This window comes from Equus caballus, chromosome 10 (assembly GCF_041296265.1).
Source record: "Equus caballus isolate H_3958 breed thoroughbred chromosome 10, TB-T2T, whole genome shotgun sequence".
Lineage (NCBI taxonomy): Eukaryota > Metazoa > Chordata > Mammalia > Perissodactyla > Equidae > Equus > Equus caballus.
The window spans coordinates 23,554,474-23,581,338 of record NC_091693.1 but is presented as its reverse complement, the minus strand read 5'-3'; the positions used below and the strand labels follow the sequence as shown (position 1 = coordinate 23,581,338).

Here is a 26,865-nt window from a genome sequence, read left to right as displayed (position 1 = left end):
GAGACTCTGTTCCAGGCCTCTCTCCTGGGCTTGAAGATGGGGTCTTCTCCCCGTGTCTCTTCACCTTGTCTTCCTCTGTACCTGTCCACCTTTCTGTCCCAATGGCTCTTTCTCATAAGGACTACAGTCATGTAGGATTAGGGTCCACTCTAATGACCTCACTTTCACTCGATTACCTCTGTGAAGACCCTTCTCGGAATAAGGTCACATTCTGAGGTCCTGGGAGTTGGGACTCCAGCATGTACTTTTGGGAAGGACAAGATTCAACCCACAATGGTGCTCATGTTCCAATCTGTTGAGGTTTCCATCGCTGCCTGTGGGTTCACTGACATGCTGAGAAGCATGCAGTGGGTTTCTGGAGAGGACAGGGGGTCACTTTTCTCTATCCCAGAACCTCCAGCCACATCACAAATGGACTCCAAACCAAAGTCGTTACGTTTCCAAACCTTTAATCCCAAATCAGACCCCAGCAAGGTCAGACTCAGATATTCTTCCCTCCCCTCCCCGTCCCCTACTTCCCAGAGTCTCAGATTAGTCGGAAGAAGTCTCTCCCACGAGGGAACTCATCCAGATGTAGGAAATGAACAGGTCCAACTCCCTCCCAAGACCCCCGCCCCCTCACTCCCTAGTTACCCCATCAGGTCCCTGCCAGCCTTCCCTGGGGACCCTCGTTTGCAAAAAGCCTCTGCCCACCCCAGCCCTGAGCGTCCCAAATTCAGCCACTGAGAAAAACATATTTACAGAGGGAAAAGATGAGGGCATGGGAGGGAGGTTTGTGCAAACAGTCTGGGTCCTGGAGCAGGAAGAACACAGTTTCTCCAGGACACGGGGCAAATGATTTCGAGTGGGGATGATGGAGAAAGGAAAAGAATTTGGAAGGAGCTTAGAGAAGGCACAATGGTGGCTCTAGGTGGCCCTGTGTCCCCACTTGGGACAGAGTGAGGCCCAGGGCCTGGGAGGCAGGGTGAGCAGGAGAAAGCAGCCGCCCCCTAGCAGCAGGACCAGGCTGGCCCCCACACCACAGCCCAGAGACCAGGAGTACTCGTAGGTCAGGGCTGGGGGCGGGGGAGGCTCGGGGCTGACTCTCTGCACCAGGGCATGCACGGAATGCCGGAACACCTCCAGGCTGACCAGCAGCAGCAGGCCTGTGGGGAGAGAAGGACAGAGTGTGATGCTCAGGCCCCTGGGGACCCCAATCTGGGTCTGAGCATCTCCCCCATAGACCCCATCACATGCTTGCTCAAAGAAGAAACCTGGGAGACCCCCTAGCACTCATTCCTTCAACAGCAGCTACCTACTAAACACCTACTATGTAGCAGGCACAGTTTTGGAAGCTGGAAATAAGGCAGGAACAAGACACAGATTGATAGAGACGAAAAGTAGAATGGCGGTTGCCAGGGGCTGAGAGTTGGTGTTTAACAAGGACGGAGTTTCAGTTGGGGAAGATGAAAAAGTTCTGGAGACGGATGGTGGTGATGGTTGCATAACAGTGTGAAGATACTTAATGCCGCTGAACTGGACACTCAAAAAGGGTTAGACGGTAAATTTTACATTATGTGTATTTTATCGCTTTAAAAAAGAAAGAAGCAAACCCAGGAATCAAGAATCACGAAAGTCGGGGACTGGCCCAGTGGCGCAGCAGTTAAGCGTGCATGTTCCACTTTGGCGACCTGGAGTTCACCAGTTTGGATGCTGGGTGCGGACATGGCACTGCTTGGCAAGCCATACTGTGGCAGGCATCCCACGTATAAAGTAGAGGAAGATGGGCACGGATGTTAGCTCAGGGCTAATCTTCCTCAGCAAAAGGAGGAGGATTGGCAGCAGATATTAGGTCAGGGCTAATCTTCCTCAAAAAAAAAAAAAAAGGAATCCCAAAAGTCAAATGAAGACTCCATCAAGGCTTTTGTAAAGAGTGATGGTGGAACCTAAAACAGTCAAACTCACAGAAGGAGAGAGCCAAATGGTGGTTGCCAGGGGCTGGGTGGGGGGAGGGAAACGGACGATGTTGGTCAAGGGTACAAAGTTTCACTTATGCAGATGAATGAGTTCTGGCGATCTAATATACAACATGGTGACTATAGTTAACAATACTGTGTTGCATACTTGAATGTTGCTAAGAGATTAGATCTTAAATGTTCTGACCACACACCAAAGAAGACAGCCATGCAAGGTGACGAATATGTTAGCTAGTTTGATTCTGCTGATCATTTCACGATGTATACATGTATCAAAACATCAAGTTTGTACACCATAAATATATACAATTTCTACTTGTTGATCATACCCAATAAAGCTAGAAAAAAGAGGGATGGTGGATCACAAAATGAAAAGAAAGGCAATCCAGTTGTAATACAATTTGATTTTTAAGAAAACAAGAGAAAAGAGATTGGGATCCAAGATGGCGCCGTGAGTAGTCCTCTTTGTCTCTCCCCCTTCGAGTCTACAATTATTTGGACACTCATCGCTTAACAAAGGATATCCAGACAGCATCTCAGGACGTCTGAGATACCCACATGACTATATATTGGAAGGCGGACGGACTTCCCTCCAGGAGGATGTGGAGATAGGTGAAAACTCTCCGACCCCGACCGAACAGCCTAGTACCTGCAAGCGGCTTTCTTCCAACGGACGCCCCCAGAAGATCAACACACACCTAGGGCAGGAGCGAGCACACACCAGAGGAGTGATGGTGGAAACAGATGACCAGAACCCTACCTAAACCCCCCTGCAATTACTCCTAAACGCAGAGGGAAACTCGAGTTACACACCTGAGCCCGCGGGGAGAGTCTTGCCCCACCATTGGTGGGGAGATCCCGCCTGGTGTCCACAGCGCCCAGGGGGTCCCAGAGAGAATCACAGAGGGTGTGGTGGCCCCCCAGCTGCCACTGCCTGCACGGTGGGGCAAGGGATTGCCGGAGATCTCAGAGAAGACTGGGTCTGGGTGAAGCCCCAGAGGCCAGCTCCATGCCCCAGAGGGGAAACTCCAGAGTTCCGCCCGGGCAGCAGACAAAACTCTCTGTCTGCCATTAGCGGAGGGGCTACGCCCAGCATCCACAACACCGGGAGCGTCCCGGAGAGGAGAATATCAGGCAGGGCAGCAGCTGACCAGCTACCACTGAAATCAGGATCTCCGGCTATGCCCCAGACAGGGCAAAGGGCTCCCCAAGTTCCTGGGGAACAGGACTGGGGCTGGGTGGAGTTCCAGCGACCCAGCTCCATAGCCTAGGGGGAAACCCTACAGGCTCACAGCAGCCTCAGGGAAAGCCTCTGCACAGCACTAGTAGAGAGCACCCATCCGGCAGCCACAAGGCTGGAAGACCCCGGGACAAAAGTAGTATAGTTAGGTGAGCTAACCACAGACTGTAGAAGATGCCAATAGCTCTGCTGCGACCCATAGTGGACAAGTGAGATTTTGTGGGTGCCGACAGTGATGGAGCGGCAAATATAGGTGATCCTACCCCTGGCCACTGGAAAAGCCCATAACACCGTTGCAGACCCCAAGGAGGGAGCACGTCTAGGTGGGCTGCAACAGCAGGCACCAGCAGCCTGAAGCCCCCCTGTGACGGCCCCCACGGCAGAAGAGGGAACCCAAAGGACCACTGTGACTACGAGGAGGGGCCTAGGCCCAGTTAGCAACTGCGGAGAGGGTTCCTGGTTGGTGCAGTATAAACAGCTGCTCCCCCACCACAGCAGCAGAAACAAGTGGAAGGAGCAAGTAAACTCTATCTCTATGCAGAGGCACAAATCAACAACATCAAGCAATATGAAAAAATACATTAAATCTCCAGAACAAAAGGAAAATAACAAATACACAGAAAACAATCCCAAAGAAAATGAGATATATAACCTAAATGATGATGACTTCAAAACAGCCATCATTAAAATACTCAATGAGTTAAGAGAGAATTCAGATAGACAACTCAACGAGTTCAGGAGCTGTGTCACAAAAGAGTTTGATACGATAAAGAGGAACCAAACAGAAATACTGGAAATGAAGAACACAATAGAGGAGATTAAGAAAAATCTAGATGCAGTGAACAGTAGGGCCGATAATATGGAGGAAAGAATTAGCAATTTGGAAGATGGGAATATAGAAATGCTTCAGGCAGAGGAGGAGAGAGAAGTAAGACTAAAAAGAAATGCAGAAACTCTCTGAGAATTATCAGACACAATTAGGAGATGCAACGTAAGGACTATAGCTATACCAGAGGGAGAAGAGAAGGAGAAAGGGGCAGAAAGCCTGTTCAAAGAAATAATGGCTGAGAACTTCCCAAATCTGGTGAGAGAGATGGATCTTCAGGTGACAGAAGCCAATAGATCTCCAAACTTTATCAATGCAAGACCAACCCCACAGCATATAGTAGTGAAGCTAGCAAAAGTCAACGACAAGGAGAAAATACTAAGGACAGCCAGGCAAAAGAAACTAACCTACAAAGGAACCCCCATCAGGCTATCAGCAGATTTCTCAGCAGAAACTTTACAGGCTAGAAGAGAGTGGAATGATATATTCAAAAATCTGAAGGACAAAAATCTACAGCCGAGAATTCTCTACCCAGCGAAAATATCCTTCAAATACGATGGAGAAATAAAAACTTTCCCAGGTAAACAAAAATTAAGGGAATTCATTGCCACAAAACCTCCTCTTCAGGAAATCCTCAGGAAAACCCTCATTCCTGAAAAATCCAAAAAAGGAAAGGGGCTACAAAACCAAGAGCAGAGGAGATAAGTAGAAGGACAACAACAGAGAGTAGCAGCTCTTCATCAGAACAGATGAAACCATGGGACGAGAAACAAAGGAAATTGAAGAAAACCGGAAAACAAGACACAAAATGGTAGTGGTAGGCCCCCACATCTCAATAATCACTCTAAATGTAAATGGATTGAACTCCCCAATCGAAAGACACAGAGTGGCAGGATGGATCAAAGAACAAGACCCAACAATATGCTGCCTGCAGGAAACACACCTCAGCCCCAAAGACAAACACAGACTCAGAGTGAAGGGATGGAGAACAATACTCCAAGCTAATAATGAACAAAAGAAAGCAGGTGTCGCTATACTAATATCAGACAAGGTAGACTTCAAAGCAAAACAGATAAAGAAAGACAAAGAGGGACAGTATATAATGATAAAAGGGACTCTCCACCAAGAAGACATAACACTTATAAATATATACGCACCCAACACAGGAGCACCAATATTTGTAAAGCAACTCTTAATAGAACTAAAAGAAGACATCAACAAAAATACAATAATACTAGGGGACCTCAACACACCATTAACACCAATGGACAGAACATCCAGACGGAAAAATCAACAAGGAAATAATAGAATTAAATGAAAAATTAGACCAGATGGACTTAAGAGATATATATAGAACACTTCATCCAAAAACAGCAGATTACACATTCTTCTCAAGTGCACATGGAACATTCTCAAGGATTGACCATATTTTGGGAACCAAAGCAAACATCAATAAATACAAGAGAGTTGAAATAATATCAAGCATCTTTTCTGATCATAATGCTATTAAACTAGAAATCAACTACAAGAAAAAAGCAGAGAAAGGGGCAAAAATGTGGAGACTAAACAACACGCTTCTCAACAAACAATGGATCATTGAAGAAATTAAAGAAGAAATCAAATTTTATCTGGAGACTAATGAAAATGAGAACACGACATACCAAATCATTTGGGATGCAGCAAAAGCAGTCCTAAGAGGGAAATTCATCACAATACAGGCTCACCTCACTAAACAAGAAAAAGCTCACATAAGCAACCTCAAACGACACCTAACAGAACTAGGAAAAGAAGAACAAACAAAGCCCAGAGTCAGTAGAAGGAGGGAAATAATAAAAATAAGAGCAGAAATAAATGATATTGAAACAAAAAAGACAATAGAAAGGATCAATGAAACAAAGAGTTGGTTCTTTGAAAAAATTAACAAAATCGACAAACCTTTAGCCAGACTCACCAAGAAAAGAAGAGAGAAATCGCAAATAAATAAAATTAGGAATGAGAGAGGAGAAATCACAACAGATACCAATGAAATACAGGGGATCATAAGAGAATACTATGAAAAACTATATGCCAACAAATTGAACAACCTGGAAGAAATGGACAAATTCCTAGACTCCTACAATCTCCCCAAACTGAATCAGGAAGAAATGGAGAATCTGAATAGGCCAATCACAAGTAAGGAAATAGAAACGGTAATCAAAAACCTCCCCAAAAATAAGAGTCCAGGACCAGATGGCTTCTCTGGAGAATTCTACCAAACATTCAAAGAAGACTTAACCTAGTCTTCTCAAACGGTTCCAGAAAATTGAGAAAGATGGAGAACTCCCTAACACATTCTATGACGCCAACATCACTCTGATCCCCAAACCTGACAAGGACAACACAAAGAAGGAGAACTACAGGCCGATATCACTGATGAACATAGATGCAAAAATCCTCAACAAAATTTTGGCAAACTGAATACAGCAATACATCAAAAAGATTATATACCATGATCAAGTGGGATTTATACCAGGGACACAGGGATGGTTCAACATCCGCAAGTCAATCAACGTGATACACTACATTAACAAAATGAAAAACAAAAACCACATGATCATCTCAACAGATGCAGAGAAAGCATTCGACAAGATCCAACACTCATTTATGATAAAAACCCTCAATAAAATGGGTATAGAAGGAAAGTACCTCAACATAATAAAGGCCATATATGACAGACCCACAGCCAACATCATACTCAACGGACAAAAACTGAAAGCCATCCCTCTGAGGACAGGAACAAGACAAGGGTGCCCACTTTCACCACTCCTATTCAACATAGTACTGGAGGTGGCCAGAGCAATTCGGCAGGAAAAAGAAATAAAAGGAATCCAAATAGGTAACAAAGAAGTAAAACTCTCACTGTTTGCAGACGACATGATCTTATATATAGAAACCCCAAAGAATCCATAGAAAAACTATTAGAAATAATCAACAACTACAGCAAAGTAGCAGGGCATAAAATCAACATACATAAATCAGTAGCATTTCTATACACTAACAATGAACTAACAGAAAAAGAACTCAAGAACTCAATCCCATTCACAATTGCAATGAAAAGAATAAAATACCTTGGGATAAACTTAACCAAGGAAATGAAGGATCTATACAATGAAAACTACAAGACTTTCTTGAAAGAAATTGACGACGACATAAAGAGATGGAAAGACATTCCATGCACATGGATTGGAAGAATAAACATAGTTAAAATGTCCATACTACCTAAAGCGATCTACAGATTCAATGCGATCCCAATCAGAATCCCAAGAACATTCTTCACAGAAATTGAACAAAGAATCCTAAAACTCATATGGGGCAACAAAAGACCGCGAATTGCTAAAGCAATCCTGAGCAAGAAAAACAAAGCCGGCGGAATCACAATCCCCAATTTCAAAACATACTACAAAGCTACAGTGATCAAAACAGCATGGTACTCGTACAAAAACAGGTCCACAGATCAATGGAACAGAATTGAAAGCCCAGAGATAAAACCACACATCTATGGACAGCTAATCTTCGACAAAGGAGCAGAGGGCCTACAATGGAGAAAAGAAAGCCTCTTCAACAAATGGTGCTGGGAAAACTGGACAGCCACATGCAAAAGATTGAAAATTGACCATTCTTTTTCACCACACACCAAAATAAACTCAAAATGGATCAAAGACCTAAAGATTAGGCCTGAAACACTAAGTCTTCTGGAAGAGAATATAGGCAGTACACTCTTTGACATCAGTTTCAAAAGAATCTTTTCGGACACTATAACTCCTCAGTTGAGGGAAACAATAGAAAGAATAAACAAATGGGACTTCATCAGACTAAAGAGCTTCTTTAAGGCAAGGCAAAACAGGATTGAAACAAAAAAACAGCTCACTAATTGGGAAAAAATATTTACAAGCCACTTATCCGACAAAGGGTTAATCTCCGTAATATACAAACAACTCACACGGCTTAACAACAAAACAACAAACAACCCGATCAAAAAATGGGCAGAGGACATGAACAGACATTTCTCAAAAGAAGATATGAATATGGCCAATAGACACATGAAAAGATGTTCATCATCGCTAATCATCAGGGAAATGCAAATCAAAACTACACTAAGATATCACCTTACCCCCATTAGATTGGCAAAAACATCCAAAACCAAGAGTGACAAATGTTGGAGAGGTTGTGGAGAAAAAGGAACCCTCATACACTGTTGGTGGGAATGCAAACTGGTACAGCCACTATGGAAAACGGTATGGAGATTTCTCAGAAAGTTAAAAATAGAAATACCCTATGACCCAGCCATCCCATTACTGGGTATCTATCCTAAGAACCTGAAATCAGAAATCCCAAGAGTCCCTTGCACCCCTATGTTCATCGCAGCATTATTTACAATAGCCAAGACGTGGAACCAGCCTACATGCCCAGAAACTGATGATTGGATAAAGAAGATGTGGTATATATACACAATGGAATACTACTCAGCCATAAAAAAAGACAAAATTGGCCCATTCACAGCAACGTGGATGGACCTTGAGGGTATTATGTTAAGCGAAATAAGCCAGTCAGAGAAAGACGAACTCTATATGACTCCACTCATAGGTGGAAGTTAGTATATTGATAAGGAGATCTGATCGGTGGTTACCAGGGAAAAGGGGGGGTGGGGGGAGGGCACAAAGGGGGAAGTGGTGTACCCACAACATGACTAACAAAAATGTACAACTGAAATCTCACAAGGTTGTAATCTATCATAACATTAATAAAAAAAAAAAAAAGAAAACAAGAGAAAAGAAAGAAGAAACAAGACAGACGAAGACGCCAACCTGGTGGAGCTTCTATTCCACTTGGAGAGGACAGAGGGTCAACAAACAAAACCCAGGCTTGCAAAACTCAGATGCCTGTAGGGGACGATGATGAGAAAATATAAATAACGCAGGCATGTGTGGCAGGGACAATGACAAAGAGCAGCCAGAACTCAGTTTCAGCCAACTGCAGCCCTTCAGAAATGGAGACCTAATTTACCAGATTTTCTGATTTTTCAAGAATAGCTAGAACTTTTTTAAATGACTATTATTTTTATGGGAATTCTCCTAACCTTTAGGTATTGACTCAGAGAAATCTTTATACACTGTCAGCCAAACAAAACACACCTATGGGCCATCGTTGGCCTGAGGGCTGCCAGGTTGCAACTTCCAGAGTGAACACATGAGAAGATGAGGTAATTTCAGAGAGTGATGCACACTAGGATGGGAAAGGGAGTGACATCCAGGGGCGGAGCAGGGACTTTAGATGGTATCATTAGAAAAAGCTATTTGAGCTGAGACCCAAAGGACAAGAAGACGCCAGCCATGCACAAAACTGAGCAATGGCTGTTCCAAGCAGAAGGAATGGCTGGTGCAAGGGCCCAGTGGTAGAATGGAGTACAGTGAGCTTGAGGAAAAGTAAGATGGTCAGTGTGACCACAACAAAGAGGGTTGGAGAGGGGGAGAGCGGTGGGCAGTGGACATACAGAGGTGGGCAGGGTCAGATCATATAGGACAATCTGATGGTCATACACAAGGCATGGGTCCAAGCTGCCTCCCCTGTCAGAACCTGGAGTCTGGCCTCAATCTCAACGAATCCATGCCCCTCCTTCCTCCTTGCACTCCAGTTCCCCCATGGATTTTAATCAGGGGCCTGGAGAACGCAGCCTGGAGTCTGTGTACTGTGGCTCAATGGCCCCCATAAGCCCATCTCGGCCCCACCAGCCCAGCATTAGGGCACTAGAGGTGGAAAAGGAGGAAGAGATATTGTCCAGTCCCTTCATTCCTCTGCTAATTCATGCCTCCTTCCATTCCTACAACAGATCTTAATTAAGCTCTCATTATAAACTATATAAAGGGGTCTAACAAAGCCCCTGTCCTCTTGGGGCTTTATCCCAGAAGGGGAGATGGACAATAATCAGGTAAATGTATTGTGGCCTGAACTCTGTGCCCCCAAAAGTTCATATGTTGGGGTTCTGACCCTCAGTGCCTTGGAATTTGACTATATTTGGAGATAGGGTCTTTAAAGAGATAATTAAATATAAATGATGTCATAGGATGGGCCCTAATCCAATATGTCTAGTGCCCTCACGAGAAGAGGAGGTTAGGACGTAGACACAGACAGAGGGACGACTATGTGAGGACACAGGGGGACGACGGCCATCCATAAGCCAAGGAGAGAGGCCTCAGAAGAAACTAACTCTGCCAACGTGTTGGTCTGAGACTTCCAGCCTCCAGAACCGTGAGACAACAAATTTTTGTTGTTTATCAGCCTCCCGGTCTGTGGGACTTTGTTACGGCAGCCTTGGCGAACGAAAGCATACATAAATACATAATTGCAGGTAGTAATCCATTCTACGAAGAAAAATAAGGCAAAGTAGAGACACAGCGGGTAATGGGTCTACATCAGACAAGGTGATCAACCCTGGTCTCTCTGAGGAGGTGATACCAGATCGGAGACTTAAATGGTATGAAGAAATAAGACAGGAGAAGACCTTGTGGAAGAATGTTCCATGCTGAGGGGAGAGCAGTGCCAAATGCCGTGAGGCAGGAATGAGCCTGGAGTGTCCGAGGAAGTGCAGAGAGGCCGATGTGGCCAGAAGAAAGAGAGCAAGTAGTAAGAGACGAAGTCTCATGTAGCTGGGAGCCAGGCCACGTAAGACCTTGGAGCCGTGTTATCCTAGTGGTAGCAATTAATTGGTGGCTTTTGATCCATATAGGAACCACATAGGAATGATTTATGGTTTAAAAATATCATTAACCTCAAAACAAGGGGCAGGTAGGATTTGGCCGTGGGCTGTAGTTGGCGATCCCTGGCCTTGACATACTAGCTTCGTGCCAAGAATCTAACCAAATGCTCTCACGTCCCATCTCTTCCATGAGATCTTATGAGGTAGACGTTATTATTATCCTCACTTTACAACGGGAAAATTGAAGCCTAGAGAGGTGGAGCTGGGTTTGAGCCCAGCCAGCTCCACTCCATACACTATTCTTGTAGGCATGTCGCTATACCTCCTCCTCGATCGAGCCTGACTTCCTTTGTATGACCTAGAAGCATCCATGTGTGACCAGAAGAGACCAGTGATCTGGCCCCTGTCTACTTCTTCAGCCTCCTATCAAGCTGCATTTCCTATCCTGTAGTAGTATGGAGAAAGACTTCTTTTGGGTCTTTTTTTTTTTTTTTTTTTTGGTGAGGAAGATTGTCCCTGATCTAACGTCTGTTGCCAATCTTCCTCTTTTTGCTTGAGGAAGATTGTCCCTGAGCTAACATCTGTGCCAATCTTCCTCTACTTTGCATATGGGACACCACCACAGCACGGCTTGAGGAGCAGTGTGTAGGTTCGCGCCCCTGATCCAAACCTGCAAATCCTGGGCTGCCAAAATGAAGTGAGTGAACCCAACCACTATGCCACCAGGCAAGCACCTCTTTCAGGTCTTTAAATGCACCGAATTCTTTCAAGCCTGGAGACCTCTATGCTCCTTGGAATAATTTTCTTCTTGCCCCTCCCTGAGCCTGCCTTACAGATCCTCATTCTTTGCATCACTCCTTAATTTACACTTCTTCTGAGAGCCTCCCCTGACTGCCACCACTTAAGTCCACATGGGGTCTCCCTGTTAATACATTTTCCTCTTACTCTTTTCTTTTCATTTATAGCATTTATCACAGTTGGTAATTACTAATTTATGTTAATTTACATACATATTGTTTATTTGTCTAATTTCTATCTCCCCACTCCAGACCATAAGTCCATGAGGGCAGGAAACTTGTCTTTCTCATATCTCTAAAAAATAGAACAACATCTGACATATGTATTTTATGGAAAGAAGCAGTATATGCTGAACACAACCTTTTATCTGGGGAGACCTCAAAAACCTAACCTGGCCAGTCCCTGACGCCCAGTATAATCCTAGTAATTAGGGCATTGCATCTACCCCTCACTTTCATCTCGTTTTGCAGTTTGCAGAACATTTTCAGGCACAAGACTTTCCTCAAACACTTTTACATCCACACCTTCATGGCAACCCCAGGAATCACACAGGCATGAGTTCAATATTAACACCAGCACCAAATTCCTACCAAGCCGTAAATTCCATGAGAACGGGAATCCTCTTAACTTTACTCATCATTCTATCCCCAGTGGTCCCTAGCATAGCATCTAACACTTACTAGATATTAGAGACAGACTTATTGAATGAATGGGTGGACAGACAGATAGAAAAATAGATGGATAGAGGGAGAGAGGGAGGAAGGGAAGACGGATGGAAAAAAAGGAAGGTAAAAGGGAAGAGAAGGAGGAGGGAAGGAGGAAGGGAGGGAATTGATGGATCAATGGAAGCATGGATGGATGGATGGATGGATGGGTGAATGGATGGATGGATGGATGGATTAGTGGATGGTTATATGTATGTATGGATGGATGGATAGATGCATGAATAGGATACATGGATGATAGGATGTATATATGTATGTATGGATGACAGAATGGCAGGATGGATGGATGGATGGATGGATAGATGGGATGGATACTTGATAAATGGATGCTTGAATGAGTGAGTTCATGGATATGAAAAGATTTAAGCCCAGAGATAGAGAAAAAGATTTGCCCATGATTACACAGCTCTTAAGAAGTTGGGACTCCAACCCAGATCTTTTGATTCCCTGGTCCATCTTTTACACCAGTACCCTCCTTACGCTCCATGCTCCAGCTGCACTGGCTTTATTTCTGATTCTCAAAGTCACCAAGCTCTTTCTGGCTTGGCTACTTATACTTTGACTTTAAGTGTCACCTCCTCTAGGAAGCCCTCTTTAATTCTCTGCTTTAAATCAAGTGCTCTCATCATACGCTCTCATAGAACTCTGCTTTTCCTTCATAGCACTTACTGCAGCTTGTAATTGTGGGAAGATTTGTGCTATTTCTGTATCCTTAACTAGATAATAATGTCCATAAGGGAAGGCACTTTTCTGTCTTGTACACTCTTACAATATTACATATACATGCATGTATACCATGCATATATGTATTGGGTGTAATGTGTCTGTGTGTGTATCAGTGAATTAAATGAACTAATGAATAAATGAATGAAAGGTAAGAGGATGACTGAATTTTCCCCTTTATTTAGGAAGATCTCTAAGGCAACAAAACCATAGTAAGAATGTGATCGTTATCCTTTCCCATTCACGTGTGCTCTTGAACACTCATATGTCTCCCAGCCTTATCTTGCGCCTGGCCTCTACTTCATTTGTTAATTAATGCTACCATGTACATTTGTGCAAGCCTTGCCCTGATTTACGCCCTGATCTTTGTTCTGTTCCTCAGAGTTTCCAACTCTTTTACAGCCTTCATACATGCTGTTCCATCACCACTATTACCACTACCATTATCATCAGTACCACCATTACTATCATCACCAGCATCATCACCATCATCACTACCATCACGACCACCACCACCATCACCAGCATTACCACCACCACCAGCACCAGCATCACCACCACTGCCACTACAACTAACATCACAATGTTGCCACCACCACTGTCACCACCATACTTTGACTGGATAATTCCTATTTATCCTTCAATTATCAACTTAAGTGTCACTTTCTTGGAGAGTCTCTCTGGCATGCCCCCACACCACATTGTGTACCCTTAATGTACTTTATCATAACTCTCATCACAATTATTGTTGAATTATTATATTGTAATTACTAGTTATTGTCTATCTCTGCCATAATCTAGGCTCTGTATATACATGTGCAGTGCAGACACAGTGTCTGTCTTATTAATCTCATATCTCCAGCCCTTAGTGCAGTGCCTGGAACATAGTAGGTGCTTAGTAAATACACAAAGGATAAATAACTGAAGTTTATATAATCAGTGACCTCTCTGTCCACCTTAGAAAACAACTTATCCAGTGAGAACTACATTTCACAAGCTGTATCATATTTTTGGACCTTCAACTCCAATGATGCAGCAGTTCTGGCAGACCCCAGCTCTAAATCTAAAAGAAAGTTGGAGATCTTTCAGTCCACAGCCAGCAACAGGGCTTGGAACTCTCTCATATTTGAGCCTACTACAGCCCTTGTGCTTCCTAGCATGCAATAGTGCTTGGGGACCCCAGGTTCAAATTTAAATTCCCAGTCAACAACAGGGTTTATAACTCTCTCATCTTTGAGACTAGCCCTTGGGCTTCCTCCAATCCCAGCATGCAACAGTGCTTGAAGAGCCCACCTCCCAGCATGCAACAATCCTTGGAGACCCTGGGTCCAAATCTAAAACAGTGTTTGGAGACCCTCCAATCCCCAAGCAACAACAGAGCTTGGATTTCTCCCATCTCTGAGCCTACCTTGGGCTTCTCCCAACTCCCAGTGTGCCACTGTGCTTGGAGATCTGACCTCCCAGCATGCAACAGTACTTGGAGATCCTACTTCCCAGCATGCAACTGTGCTTGGAGACCCCACCTCCCAGCATGCAACAATCCTTGGAGATCCTCAGTCTAAATCTAAAACAGTGTTTGGAGACCCTCCAATCCCCAAGCAACAATAGAGCTTGGAATTCTCCCATCTTTTGAGCCCACTATAACCCACTATAATCCCTGGGCTTCCTCTAACTCCCAGCATGCTAACAGTGCTTGAAGATCCGACCTCCCAGCATGCAACAGTGCCTGGAGATCCGACTTCCCAGCATGCAATGTCCTCAGTCTCCAGGCTCTCAACCCTCACCTGAGAGGCCAAAGCAGATGGCTCCAACTCGGAGCAGGAACTCTGCACCTTTACTGAGCACCATGATGATACAGAGGCAGCCCAGGGCCATGACTGCCAGGCCTACCACTGCTATCACCGCAGCCGCCAGACTCACCTCTGCGAGGGGGGGAAGGGGAAGAAGTAGAGAGCATGGGATGTGGAAGCAGAAAGAACTCCCCTATAGGGACCCAGAACCAGGAAGATGGAAGATGCAGAACTAGAGAAGAACTTTCAAGTAGAAGGTCATCCAGTCCAATATTTTACTTATACTGTTGAAGGAACTAAGACTCAGAGAAGGTCAGTTATTTGCCTAAGGTCACAGAGCAATAAGGGGACTGAGCCAGGATTAGGAGGAGATGGGAACTACCAATTATTACTTATGAGCTGCTCACCATTTGTTTGCAGGCGAGGAAACTGAGGCAGTGGCTGTGTGGGCAACAACAGGGAAGGTGGTATGTTACAGTGGGATGATCCAAGTCAGAATTCCCCCCAGCCACTTCCTAGCGGGAACATTTTAGTAAAGCCAGTGAACCTCTCTGAGCCTTAATTCCCTCCTCTAGAAAATCAGGATCAAAATTCCTATTGGACTGGGCCTTTGTGAGGATTAGAAATCATATATGTAAAGTGCCGGGTGCAGTTCTTGGCACACAGCAGTTGCTCCAAACGTGTGCACTAAGATTATTTTACTCTCCCAAAGGGGCAGAGTGTCTTGCCCAAGCTCACTTAGCACAAAGACAAGAGAGAAAACAGTGGGCAGGGTAAGAACCACTGTTTGTTGAGAACCTACTACGTGCCAGGCTCCACACTATGTTTTAGCTGCATCATCTCACTTAATCCTTACAAAGACCAGGTAAGATTGATCACAATTCTTTTCCTGGCGGGGATATGGAGATACCAGGGTGATGGAGAGGCTGCGGTTAGAGCAGAAAGGGTAGAGTCTCAAGGGTTGTGTCGTCCAGTGTGGTCTCCATGAGTCATATGTGGCCTTTTAATTTTAAATGGATTTAAATTAAACAAAATTAAGAACTTAGTTTCTCAATTACACCAGCCATACTCCAAGTGCTCAGCAGCCACATGAGGCCAGTGGCTACCATATCAGTCAGCGCAGACATAAAACATTTCTTTCCCTTTCCACAGAAGATTCTGTAGGAGAGCGCTGCTTTAGAGTCAGAATTATTTAGGTTTGAGTTCTGTCTCTGCCTCTGCCACTTCCTGGGAAAAACAAATTTAACCATTTATGGACTTTCGTTGTCTCAGTTGGAAGATTAAGATAAAGCCCCTTCCTGGCAGGGTCACGCAAGGACCAGAGCTCTTATAAATGAAAAATCCAGCGCTAGGCTTAGCATGTAGTAGATACACCTTTGTGAGATGTTAAAGCACTATCCACAGAGAGGGGCTGTGGCTTGCCCAAAGTCACACAGCAGATGGCAAAGGCAAAGCTCGGGTAGGGGTGCTGAGCACCGGGCTCTGGAGAACCATAACCCTAATGCCAACACCTCTCAAAGATGAGGCCTCCCCAGGACAAAGCAGAGAGGATGACAACGCTATCAGGAACTCCTCTGGCATGGTCAGTGTATCCCCACCACCACCTCATTGGGGGGTGAAAAGTTCTCACCTTTCTTTGTGGTTCTCTGGAAAACGTGTGCATTCTCCCCCGTGGTGAAGAATTTAAAATAGGTGCAGTTTGCTTCTGTGGGAGCAGGAGAGAGAGAAAGGGAGGTAATGACTGGGAGCTCTCTAGTGTAAGCTCAGGGTGGGACATCAAACATACCTCACATAGCCTAAAAATATGACATTAGCACCCCTGATATATAGAGGAGAGAAATATGCTCAGAGAAGTAAAAGCCACCAGCCACCACACAGCTATCCAGGGGCTGGGATTCTAATGCAGAGCTCTGAGGCCCAGATCTGCTGCTGGGAGTGGGCTGTTGACCTCTCTGGGCCTCTGATTCTCCCTCTATAAAATGAGAGAATAGTCTCTTTCTCGGCTCGGTCATATGGGTTTGTTGAGGGTCAAGTGGAATTAGAAATGGACAATTACTCTATTCAACAAAGGACACCAAGATACAAGCAACAGAAGGCCAACAGACGCAGAAGAGATTCTTATCTCAGAAAGGATTCCTGCCTGGAATACACAAAGAACTCCTGCGGATCAGCAAGAAAAGAGAGGTAATCCAATTGAAAAATGGGCAAAGGCTATGAATAGTCAATTCCTAGAAGAGGAAGCCTGGATGACTCACAAGTACAAGAAGAGATGCTCCACCTCACCAGGGATCACAGAAATGCAACTTAAGTCAGCGGGGTGGTGCCACTTTACATCAATTAGATTGGTAAATATTAAAAGGACGATATCAAGCACTGGAAGGATAAGAGGAAACAGCTGGGAGCATAAACTGGTACCAATCTTTTTGGAAAGCCCTCTGACATACTTCATGAAATGAAGTATGTTTACTCCCTATAACCCAACAATTTCACTTCTGGGTATACATCTAGAAAAAAAATTACATACAGGAATGTATATGTGGATGTTCATTGCAGCATCGTTTATAACAACAGGGAGTTGGAACCAACCTAGGTGTCCATCTCTAGGGGAACAGACAAGTAGATGTGATGGATGCTCCCTGTGCAAATCTCTGCAGTACATGATAGCCACAAATTAGAATAACAGAAAGCAGCACAGCAAGATTTGAGAAACACAGTACTGAGCAAAAAAAAATGTTTTAAAAATCAAAAAAAATCAAAAACAAGGAAAAATCTATAGCATGATGTCATTTATGTAAATTAACAACACACATATATATAAAGTAACACTACATATTTTCCGAGTTAAAATACATATTCATGGAGGCATATCAAGCACATTAAAGAGATGAGTTAGGAAGGAATAAAAAAAAGAATAATAATGTAAAATAAAGCACAAGAAGGATCTTGCAAAGGCTGGGGTCAGAGACAAGAAGAGATAAGACAGATAAACTGAAGGGTATGATTCGTCCAACTTTGTGTACGTGAGGTCCAAGAAATCCTGAACTAAAAAATATTTAAAAAGCACTTCTAAACTGCATTTTAAAGCCAGAATTTCCCACAGAATTCACCTAGTCCAACTTTCTCATTCTACAGATGGGGAAACTGAGGCACAGAAAGGGAGGAGAGACAAAGAAAATAAGAGGGGTGAAAGAAATAGAGGAGGGGCCAGACAGTCTGGGGAAGTGAAAAAGAGTTTTCCAAATTGAAGCAGGATGTGGAGGGACTAGAGATAAACTGCTGAGTCAGGTGAGGTGGTGTGGGACACTCCACCTGGTATTGTCTGGGAAGGAGAGGGCATGAAATGTCCCGTTAGGAGCAGCAGAAGGTGGGAGTCCTTATCCCGGGGCAGCCATCTTGCAGCGGCAAGAAGTAAATGAAGCGTCATGCAGCAGAGCGAAGGGTGAGGATGCTATCTGTAGCAGTCAGTGTGGGAAATGTCGTCTTCATCCACGAGGGAAACGTGAAGTCCCATCTAGAGAGTAAGAAGATGTGGTACATCTTTCTGGGAGAGTGTGGGGTGTCTGGCATCCCATTTTGCCTACTAATGATTTAGGACATCTTGTCCCTGACCACAGAGGATATGGTATATCCCATTTGGAAAAGAGTAGGACATGGGTCATCCCCTTGCAGTCCCTTGGGATGTCCTTTGATGGGCAGTGGGATATTTCTGAGATAATAAAAATTGGGAAATGTCTTCTGAAGGGTCGGGATTGTGGGATGATGGTGATGGTCCTGTAAAGAAGCTGAAGTCCTTTCTGACCAATAGGGGGACCTCCAGGAATGTGACAGACCCCATATTACCCAGTGAGGTGGGGCGCGACATCCCCGCAGTGCAGCGAGGACCTTTGGAACACCTTCATGGACTAGTGAGATGCAATATAGCATAGTTGCTAAGAACAGACATAACCAGGGTTCAAAGCCCACATGACTAGCCTGGATGCATAGACTGAGCCACTTACATCTCTTGCTCCTCATTTTCCTCTTTTGTAGAATGAGGAAGATAATAACTATTTGTAGGATTGCTATGAAGATTAATGAGTTAATGTATGTGAAATGCTTAAAACAGACCCAGGCACTACATAAGTACCTGATATTTTTATTACCGGAGTATCCCACTTTGCAAAAGTTTGGGAACTCTTGCTTGAGGTCCTGAGGGATGAGAACGAGCTCATTTGCAGAAGTGAAATGTAATCTGGATGCTGAGTGGATAGGTGCCTCAGAGAACAAAGAGTACTTGGCATCCCACTTTGCTGTTGAGGGCTTGGGACATCCTACTTTGGACCCTATGGATATAAGAATCACATCCGGAGAAACGAAGCAGGGAAATCCCATCTGGAGCCCAGGGGGATACTGAGATTGTAGGATATCCTTTGGAGAGTAAAGAGTGTTGGAGATTTCATATGGGTGATCAAGCTTAAGACAACCTGAAGGGCCCTGAGGGGTGTCAGATAGTTCCCTTGGGTCAGTAGAGGTGGAGTGAGATCCCTTTCCCGTTCCCAAGGGGTATAGGATATCCCACTGGTATGTCCCAAAGGGCATGGTGTGCCCTGTCAGGGAGAGTGAGAGGTATAGGATAGCTCTCTGGCATAGCTAGGGGTGAAACAGCCACTCTCTGGGAAGGTGAGGCATGTGGGGTGTCTAAGAGAAAATGAGAAGGGCTGGAGCATCCAGTGTGGGCATTCATCGGTGAGAGGGACAGGAAATGAAGAAGAACATTTCCCGGAAAGCACGAGGTCTGCCCTGGGACGTGGGGAAGTGCTTGAAGGGAGCTTCATTTGGCAGAATCAGTAGGTGGGAACAGGCTGGCTGTGCTTGTGCATAGGGGCACAGGTTGTCTGTGGGCATGCGCACGGAGGCACAGGCTGTCTGTGGACATGCACACAAAGGGCACAGGCTGTCTGTGGACATGCACACGGAGACACACACTGTCTGTGGACATGCACATGGAGGCACGGACTGCATCTGCACAGGGGCACAGGCTGTATTTGGGCATGCGCACAGGGGGCAAAGGCTGTCTGTGGGCATGCACACGGGGGCACAGGCTGTCTGTGGGCATGCACACGGGGGCACAGGCTGTCTGTGGGCATGCACACGGGGGCACAGGCTGTCTGTGGGCATGCACACGGGGGCACAGGCTGTCTGTGGGCATGCACACGGGGGCACAGGCTGTCTGTGGGCATGCACACGGGGGCACAGGCTGTCTGTGGGCATGCACACATGGGCACAGGCTGTCTGTGGGCATGCACAGGGGGCACAGGCTGACTCGGGCAGGGACAGGTGTTTGAGGGGGACTCAGGCGGTCTAAGGGCACCAGCTGTGTCTGGAGTCACAGGCTGGGTCTCGGGGCACAGACTGTGGGAGGATGCACAAATTTTCTCTAGGAACATGGGCTCTCTCTGGGGGTACAGCCTGGTCTGGGGACACAGAAATGTCTGAGGTCACAGGCTGTGTTGGGGTTCCAGGAACTTTGGAGGTCATAGGATGGTCTGGGGGCACAGGCTGGTCTAGGGGTACAGGTTGGTCTTGGGGCACAGGCTGGGCTAGAAGTATGGGCTAGGCTAGGGGTACAGGCTTTCTCTCTTTCTCCACACAGTTTCTGCCTGGGACAAAAGTCACTCAGGAGCACAGGTTGATGTGGGCATGGGCTCTTTTGAGGATGCAAGCTCTGTCCTTGGGGCTCAGGCACTTTCTGGGGCACAGGCTGTTTCTAGGGCTCAGTTTTCTCAGACGTGGGCCTCTCTCACTGTCTGTGGGGTACAAGCCCTGCACTGGGGCAGTGGCCTCTCACCTCCGGGCAGCTCTGCGGGGCCACAGGTCTCTCTGCCCGCGGGCACGTCGGCCTGCCACAGTCGCTTGGTGCACATCTTCCACAGCCCCAGGTGGGCAGCGTCGCAGACGGCACTGCCGTTGACCTTGTAGGTGTTGAGTTCCACCCAGAACTCGGTGCCCACGGCCAGCACGGCCAGCGTGGCACCCACGGTGGTCAGCAGCAGCACCAGCTTGATCTTCCCCTCCTGCTCTGGGGTCAGCCAGGACTTGTGCTGTGCTTGAGCCCGTCGCCGGCCCGCGGCCGCTCGCCGCCGGTCCTCCTCTTGCATGAAGAAGTTGGACCACATCATCATCTTTACAGCCAGTGACGGGGCTCAGGTGCAAAGGAGGCAGAGCCGAGGAGGGCTCCTGGGGTGGGGAGGGAAGCGCCTGGGGTCTGGAAGGGGGTGAGGGGCTCAGTTTCCACTGGAATATTGAGAGGGAAGATCTGAATCGTCCCTAGAACCTCAAATGGGGGTGTCAAGGTTGCCTCTGGGGCTTGGAAGAGAAAAAACTAGATCTTCTGGCTGGGGAACCCTCTGAGGTTCAGAGGAGGGCCTGGGGTACCCACAGAAACTCAGCAAAGAAGATGGGACCCACAGGAAAGCTGTGGTCCCCTCGAGGCTCAGAACTAGAACCTGGGTGCCCAGGCCAGGGGTCTGGAGGCTCCAGAGGAAGGAGAACTGAGTGGCAGCTGGACCTCTGAGGCCCGGGCTGCTCTGGGATGCCCACTGGAAGGAATCGCCAAAGGGAAACCAGGTTTCCTGAAGGAAGGGATCTGAGCTCCCCACTAGGACTCAGAGTTTGGGGTGCCCAGGACGGGGAGCTGAGGTCCTCTGTGTGTTTGAGAGGAGACGCCTTCTGGCTTCTTTTGGGCTCAGAGTCTGTGAAGGCTGAGAGACAAGTGGCGTTCAGAGAAGGGGGCTGAGGGAAGCCCCCAGGGCTCAGGAGGGGGACCTGGGGTCCCCAGTGGGGCTCAGATGAAGGGGCTGTGGTCCGCACTGCGGCTCAGGAAATGGGGACAAAGTCCCCCCAGGAATCAAAGGACAACTGGGACCCAGAAGAGACTCTGTGTCCCCTGGAGATCACTGGGCTCCCCCTCCCCCGGGCTCCCAGGGCCTGCCAGGCCGGGAAGGCTCCAGGCTCAGCGCCAGCCCCGGCGCCTCCCTCAGGCCTCCCACCCCGGTCTCCTGGGCAGGGACCCCTCTCGCTCTCCTGCCTCGGCGCCGCGCCGACCCCAGCTCCGCGATGCCTCCAATCCGTCGGCTTCTGCACGCCGCGGCCACCGCGCTCGGTCTCCAGGCCGGCCGCTCCGCTCCCTCCGGCCTCGCCCCCATTGCCCTCCCCTCACCCTCCAGGGCTATTTCGGGCTCGACCCGTAAATAACACCCGCACCTGTCGCCTGGCGCCTGTTGCCATAGGGATCCCGGGTATTTTAAGGGGACAAGGCTGGGGAAGACGGAGGCCCCCCAGGGAGGAGGGGCTGGGGGCCAGGTCCTGACCCGGGTGGAGCCTGAGGGGACTTTTATTTCCTTAAGGGGCAAGGGCGTGAACTGAGGGTCGGATCACCGAGGTGGCGGGGGAGGGGGCAGGGCAGGGAACCTGGACTTTTGGTCCGGAGCTGGCCAGGCTGGGAACCTGCACTGATGGGTCTCAGGGAGAAGGAGCTGGGGGCCTGGACTCCCGGGTCCTGAGGAAGGAGGGGGCTGGGGGTCCGGCCTCCGGAGGGGTCTGAGGGAGGAGAGACTGGGGTCCCGGCCTCCCAGGTCTGAGGGAGGAGGGGGCTGGGGGTCCGGCCTCCGGAGGGGTCTGAGGGAGGAGAGACTGGGGTCCCGGCCTCCCAGGTCTGAGGGAGGAGGGGGCTGGGGATCCGGGCTCCGGGATCTGAGGCAGGAGGGTCTGCGGGAGGAGGGGCTTGGAGTCCGACCCTTGGGTCTGAGGGAGGAGGGGCTGGGGGCCTGGACTCCCGGGTCTGCGTGAGGAGGAGCCCAGGGACTCACTTCCTGGGCCTCAGAGTGGAGGGGACTGGAGACAGGGAATCCGGAGGAGCGATCCGGGGACACAGACTCCTGGGTCTGAGGGAAGAGAAGACTGGGGCCCAGATCCCCGGGCCTTGAAGGATGAAAGGACAGATTCATGCTGGGGTCCTCAGCTCCTTGGGGAGGGCTGGGTGTGAGGGGCGTGGGAACCAGAGCCGCAGTCCTCTTCATCGAGTTTATTAGACGGGGCACCCCTGGGGGACCATCCATGCAGTTTCAGCTCCCCCAGGGGCAGGGACGGGGACAGCCGTGTGGAATGGCAGCGGGGCCAGATCTTCACCCCTCCTCCCCTCCCTTAGCCCTTCTGCGGATGGCCCAGGTGGGACCCACCTTTCACCAACTCCTTCTCCGTGGTGGTGGCTCCAGCGGGGCCTGGTGCACCCTGGCTCTCTGCCCACCCTGCTCCGGATGCCCACCGTCCCCTGTGCCGCTTCCATTAGAGCATGCATTGCCCTGGGATGTGACTGTGTGTCTGCTTCCTGCTCTCCCACCAGGGCCCAGGTACACGAGGGTCTCAGCTCAGTGTCCCCAGTATACCCCAGTACCACCCAGCCCAGAGCCGTGTACACAGGAGACCTTAGGAAATGTGCATTAGGTGACATGAAAGAATGAATGAATGAATGAGCAACCGAATGAATGGATGAAGTGAGATGGTGACACACAGACATCCCCTCCCAAGCTAGGGATGGTGCCCGCTGCCTTTCCTCAATGCCCCCATCAGAGCAAACATCCCTTCGAATTCTAATTGGCTGCCCTTCCTGTCTCCTGACCAAGGCAGCTCTCAGATGTCAGGCCCTGGCGCCTGGAAGGCCTCAGGCAATAGTTCTTAAATGAATGAGTGAAATCTGTTCTTGCCCTTCTCTTCACTGGGTCTTTCCAGGCCTCGGGCAGGATCCAGAGGGGAATCCGAGAGTATGCGAGGCGCTGGCAGCAGCATGAGATGGGAGCTGGGCAAAGCAGCCTTGGGTCCGGTCCAGCAGTGCCTTGGTTCCTAGCGATCAGACACACACACGCTCCTACAGCACCTCTGCCCTGCCCCCCTGGAATCCACCCTCCCCTCCTGGCCCTGGGCCTCCCATCTTTCTCAATCTCGCCTGCTGTAACAGCTCCCTCACATCAGAGTGTATTTTTCTGGCTTCCATCTCCCTGTCTGACAGTCTCCCTTTCTCTCCTTTCACAGAAAGGGTAAGAACTCTCTTTGGTATGAAAGTTCTTGTCACTTTCATATCAAAAGGATGGCCTGGTCTCCTTTTCCTTCCACCCTCCCACATTCTTTCTTCCTCCCATGCAGCAGGGCTCCTGTCCCCACCATTGCACTGCAGTGACCTCCCATCAGGGTCAAACCCAATAGTCTTTGGTTCTTTCTCAGTTCTCAGCAGGTTTGGCACCACTGGCCCTTTGCTCCTGGTCTCCGCCCACCTCATGGTCACCCTTTGCCCCCTTCACTACCTCCTCTCCTCTCTCTGATGCAGATGCCCCCTGAGGCTCTGGCCGGGGTCCCTTCTCTGTCCACACTCACCTCATCCAGTCCAGTGGCTTTAAATGTCTCCTATATGCTGTATTTCCAGCCATGACCTCTTCCCCAAGCTCCAGTCTCACGTATCCCTCTGGTTACCTGATACCCCGACTTGGGTTTCTCACAAGCATCCCCACCTTGACATGTCCAGAGGAGGATGCTTGAACCTTCCCACTCAAATCCTGATTCCTTCCCTGGTGGCCTTCTTCCAGGCAACACACATCAGCACCCGCTCAAGTCATGCATGCCCAAATAAAGAATTCCTCTTTCTCTCACTTTGGTTTCGCATTCCGTCTCCTGCTACATCCAGTTCACCACCACTCTGGGCTCTGCCTCCAAAATCTCATGCCTTGTTCTTCCATTTCTCTCCATCCTCACAGCTTCCACGTTGGTCCAGGCCACCCTCAGCCTCAACTAGACAAGGACAACAGCCCCTACCTCCTTACTTCCACTTTTCACTCCTAAATCTATTCTCGGCACGGCAATGGGATTCTCTTGTTTTGTTTTCAAATAAAAATATGATCATGTCATGCCTGTGCTCACACCCTCCAAGGGCTTCCCTTGGAATCTAGAATAAAATTCAAATTTCTTCCCAGGGCTACAAGGCCCTACATGAGCTGTCCCCAGCCTTCGCTTCTGACTTCACCCTGATGTGCTCACCCTTGTTAACCTGCCCGCCGTGGAGCCTCCTTGCAAACCTGTGACTCCTCAGGGCTTTTGTGCTGCTTTTGGTGGCCCGTCCCTTTCCTTCTCATAACCCGCATCTCTGCTCAAAGGTTACCTCTGCAGCCAGGTCTTCTGGAGTCATCTAGAGTCTGTCCTGCCCACTCCCCCCCCAACCCCCCCCACCACTGTCACCACATCCTTAGTTTTTAAAGCACTTCTCCATAACTGGAATTCTCTTAATATTTCTTGTTTGTCTCTCCTGTGAGTTCCAGGAGAGCAAGACCTTGACGGTCTGTTAACCACCACATGCCTCGGGCCTTGATATAATCTAGAAGGGATTGGCACTCACTAAATATTTCTCGAACACTGGAGATGAACAAATGAAATGGATCATTCCTGTACACGATACTTGCTTCTAAGTTGCCACATTTCCTCTGGGCATATCCCTGGATCTTTTTCTGAGGTTCCATCCCTCCATCTCTGTGTATGTGGATATTTTTTGTATCTCTGAGACTTCTCTCTTCTCATTTGTGCATCTTTGTGTCAGTCTCTCTCCTGTCTCTTTTTCTTTCCTCTCTGGATCACCTTCCCACATCTTAGACTTTTCCTCTCTCTCTCTGTGACTCACCTAGCTTTGGCCTCTTCTCTCCTCATCCTTCCTCCCTCCATCTCCCCTCCTCCCCATTTCTCTCTCCATCTCCCCTTCTCTCTCCCTATCTCCCCTCCTCCCTGTCTCTCTCTCCCCCATCTCCCCTCCTCCCCATCTCTCTCTCCCCCATCTCCCCTCCTCCCCGTCTCTCTCTCCCCCATCTCCCCTCCTCCCCATCTCTCTCTCCCCCATCTCCCCTCCTCCCTGTCTCTCTCTCCCTCCATCTCCCCTTCTCTCTCCCTATCTCCCCTCCTCCCCATCTCTCTCTCCCCCATCTCCCCTCCTCCCTGTCTCTCTCTCCCCCATCTCCCCTCCTCCCCATCTCTCTCTCCCCCATCTCCCCTCCTCCCTGTCTCTCTCTCCCTCCATCTCCCCTTCTCTCTCCCTATCTCCTCTCTCCTCCATCTCTCTCACCCTCATCTCCCCTCCTCCCCATCTCTCTCTCCATCTCCCCTCCTCCCCATCTCTCTCTCCCTCATCTCCCCCCCATCTCTTTCTTCATCTTCCTTCCTCCCCATCTCTCTCCCCCATCTCCCCTCCTCCCCATCTCTCACTCTCCATCTCCCCTTCTCTCTCCCTATCTCCCCTCTCCCCCATTTTTCTCTCCCCCATCTCCCCTCCTCCCCATCTCCTCTCTCCTCCATCTCTCTCTCCCCCATCTCCCCTCCTCCCTGTCTCTCTCTCCCTCATCTCCCCTCCTCCCCATCTCTTTCTTCATCTTCCTTCCTCCCCATCTCTCTCTCCCCCATCTCCCCTCCTCCCCATCTCTCCCTTCTGCCCATCCTCCACCTCTTTCTTCCTTCCAATTTGGCATTTGGACCCCAGAATCCACCAACTCCTAACCAGTTCTGTCCTCCTCCACTACAGAACCCCCTCCCCCACCAAATTTGTCTCTTTTCACTCCACCTCTCTCTGTCCCTCTTCTCTCCATTTTGTCATCCCTACACTAAGTTCTCCTCTGTCTTGCTCATTTGTATGCCTTTCCAGGCATTTTCCAGCATTTCTCTCTGACGCTGCCCCCTTGCAATTCCTCTCTGGTGCCCTGCCCTCCAGTCTCTCTCCCTTCCTAGTCCACATGGGCCCCAGAAGGAAATTCCCAACACCCAGTTCTGATCCCGTCCCACCTCCCATTCCACCCCTTTCTGCTGCTCCATCTTATGAAGAGAGAAGCTGGTGAAGCCCCTGGCAGTGTGGCACCATCAACTAACCACTTCTCTCCTGTCTGTGTCCCAGTCCATCTTCCCACCAGATTGGGAGCCCCTGGAGAAGGTGGGGGGGGAGGGGCAGGATCTGAAGCATCTCCCACTCCCAGCATCAAGAGTGCAGGGCCTGACACACAGGAGACCTTGGGAAATATT

The 26,865-nt window shown here is 48.4% G+C and overlaps 1 protein-coding gene across 2 annotated transcripts; it reads right to left on the bottom strand.

Annotated features, from left to right (window-relative positions):
• Positions 1–432: 432 nt before the first annotated feature.
• On the bottom strand, positions 433–21,986 carry CACNG6 (calcium voltage-gated channel auxiliary subunit gamma 6). 2 transcript variants are annotated; one of them, XM_070223245.1, is made up of 5 exons: positions 21,857–21,986; positions 20,618–21,034; positions 16,421–16,495; positions 14,785–14,922; positions 433–1,145 (listed from the first exon to the last, which is right to left on the bottom strand). In XM_070223245.1, the coding sequence occupies exons 2-5, from the start codon at positions 20,949–20,951 to the stop codon at positions 907–909; spliced, it is 786 nt and encodes a 261-aa protein (XP_070079346.1). In that variant the 5' UTR covers positions 20,952–21,034; positions 21,857–21,986; the 3' UTR covers positions 433–906. The 2 variants fall into 2 exon arrangements, with proteins under 2 accessions (XP_070079346.1, XP_070079347.1); XM_070223246.1 differs by lacking the exons at positions 14,785–14,922; positions 16,421–16,495 and having other exon boundaries at positions 21,857–21,979.
• Positions 21,987–26,865: the final 4,879 nt, after the last annotated feature.

What these genes read in the sequence shown, in the direction of transcription:
- CACNG6 (XM_070223245.1), bottom strand. Translation starts at nt 20,951, where the DNA reads ATGATGATGTGGTCCAACTTCTTCATGCAAGAGGAGGACCGGCGGCGA. An exon ending in CCCCGCAGAGCTGCCCGGAG is followed by an intron (nt 16,496 to 20,617) that starts GTGAGAGGCCAC and finishes CTGCTCCCACAG; the next exon opens with AAGCAAACTGCACCTATTTT. An exon ending in CCAGAGAACCACAAAGAAAG is followed by an intron (nt 14,923 to 16,420) that starts GTGAGAACTTTT and finishes CCCCCCTCGCAG; the next exon opens with AGGTGAGTCTGGCGGCTGCG.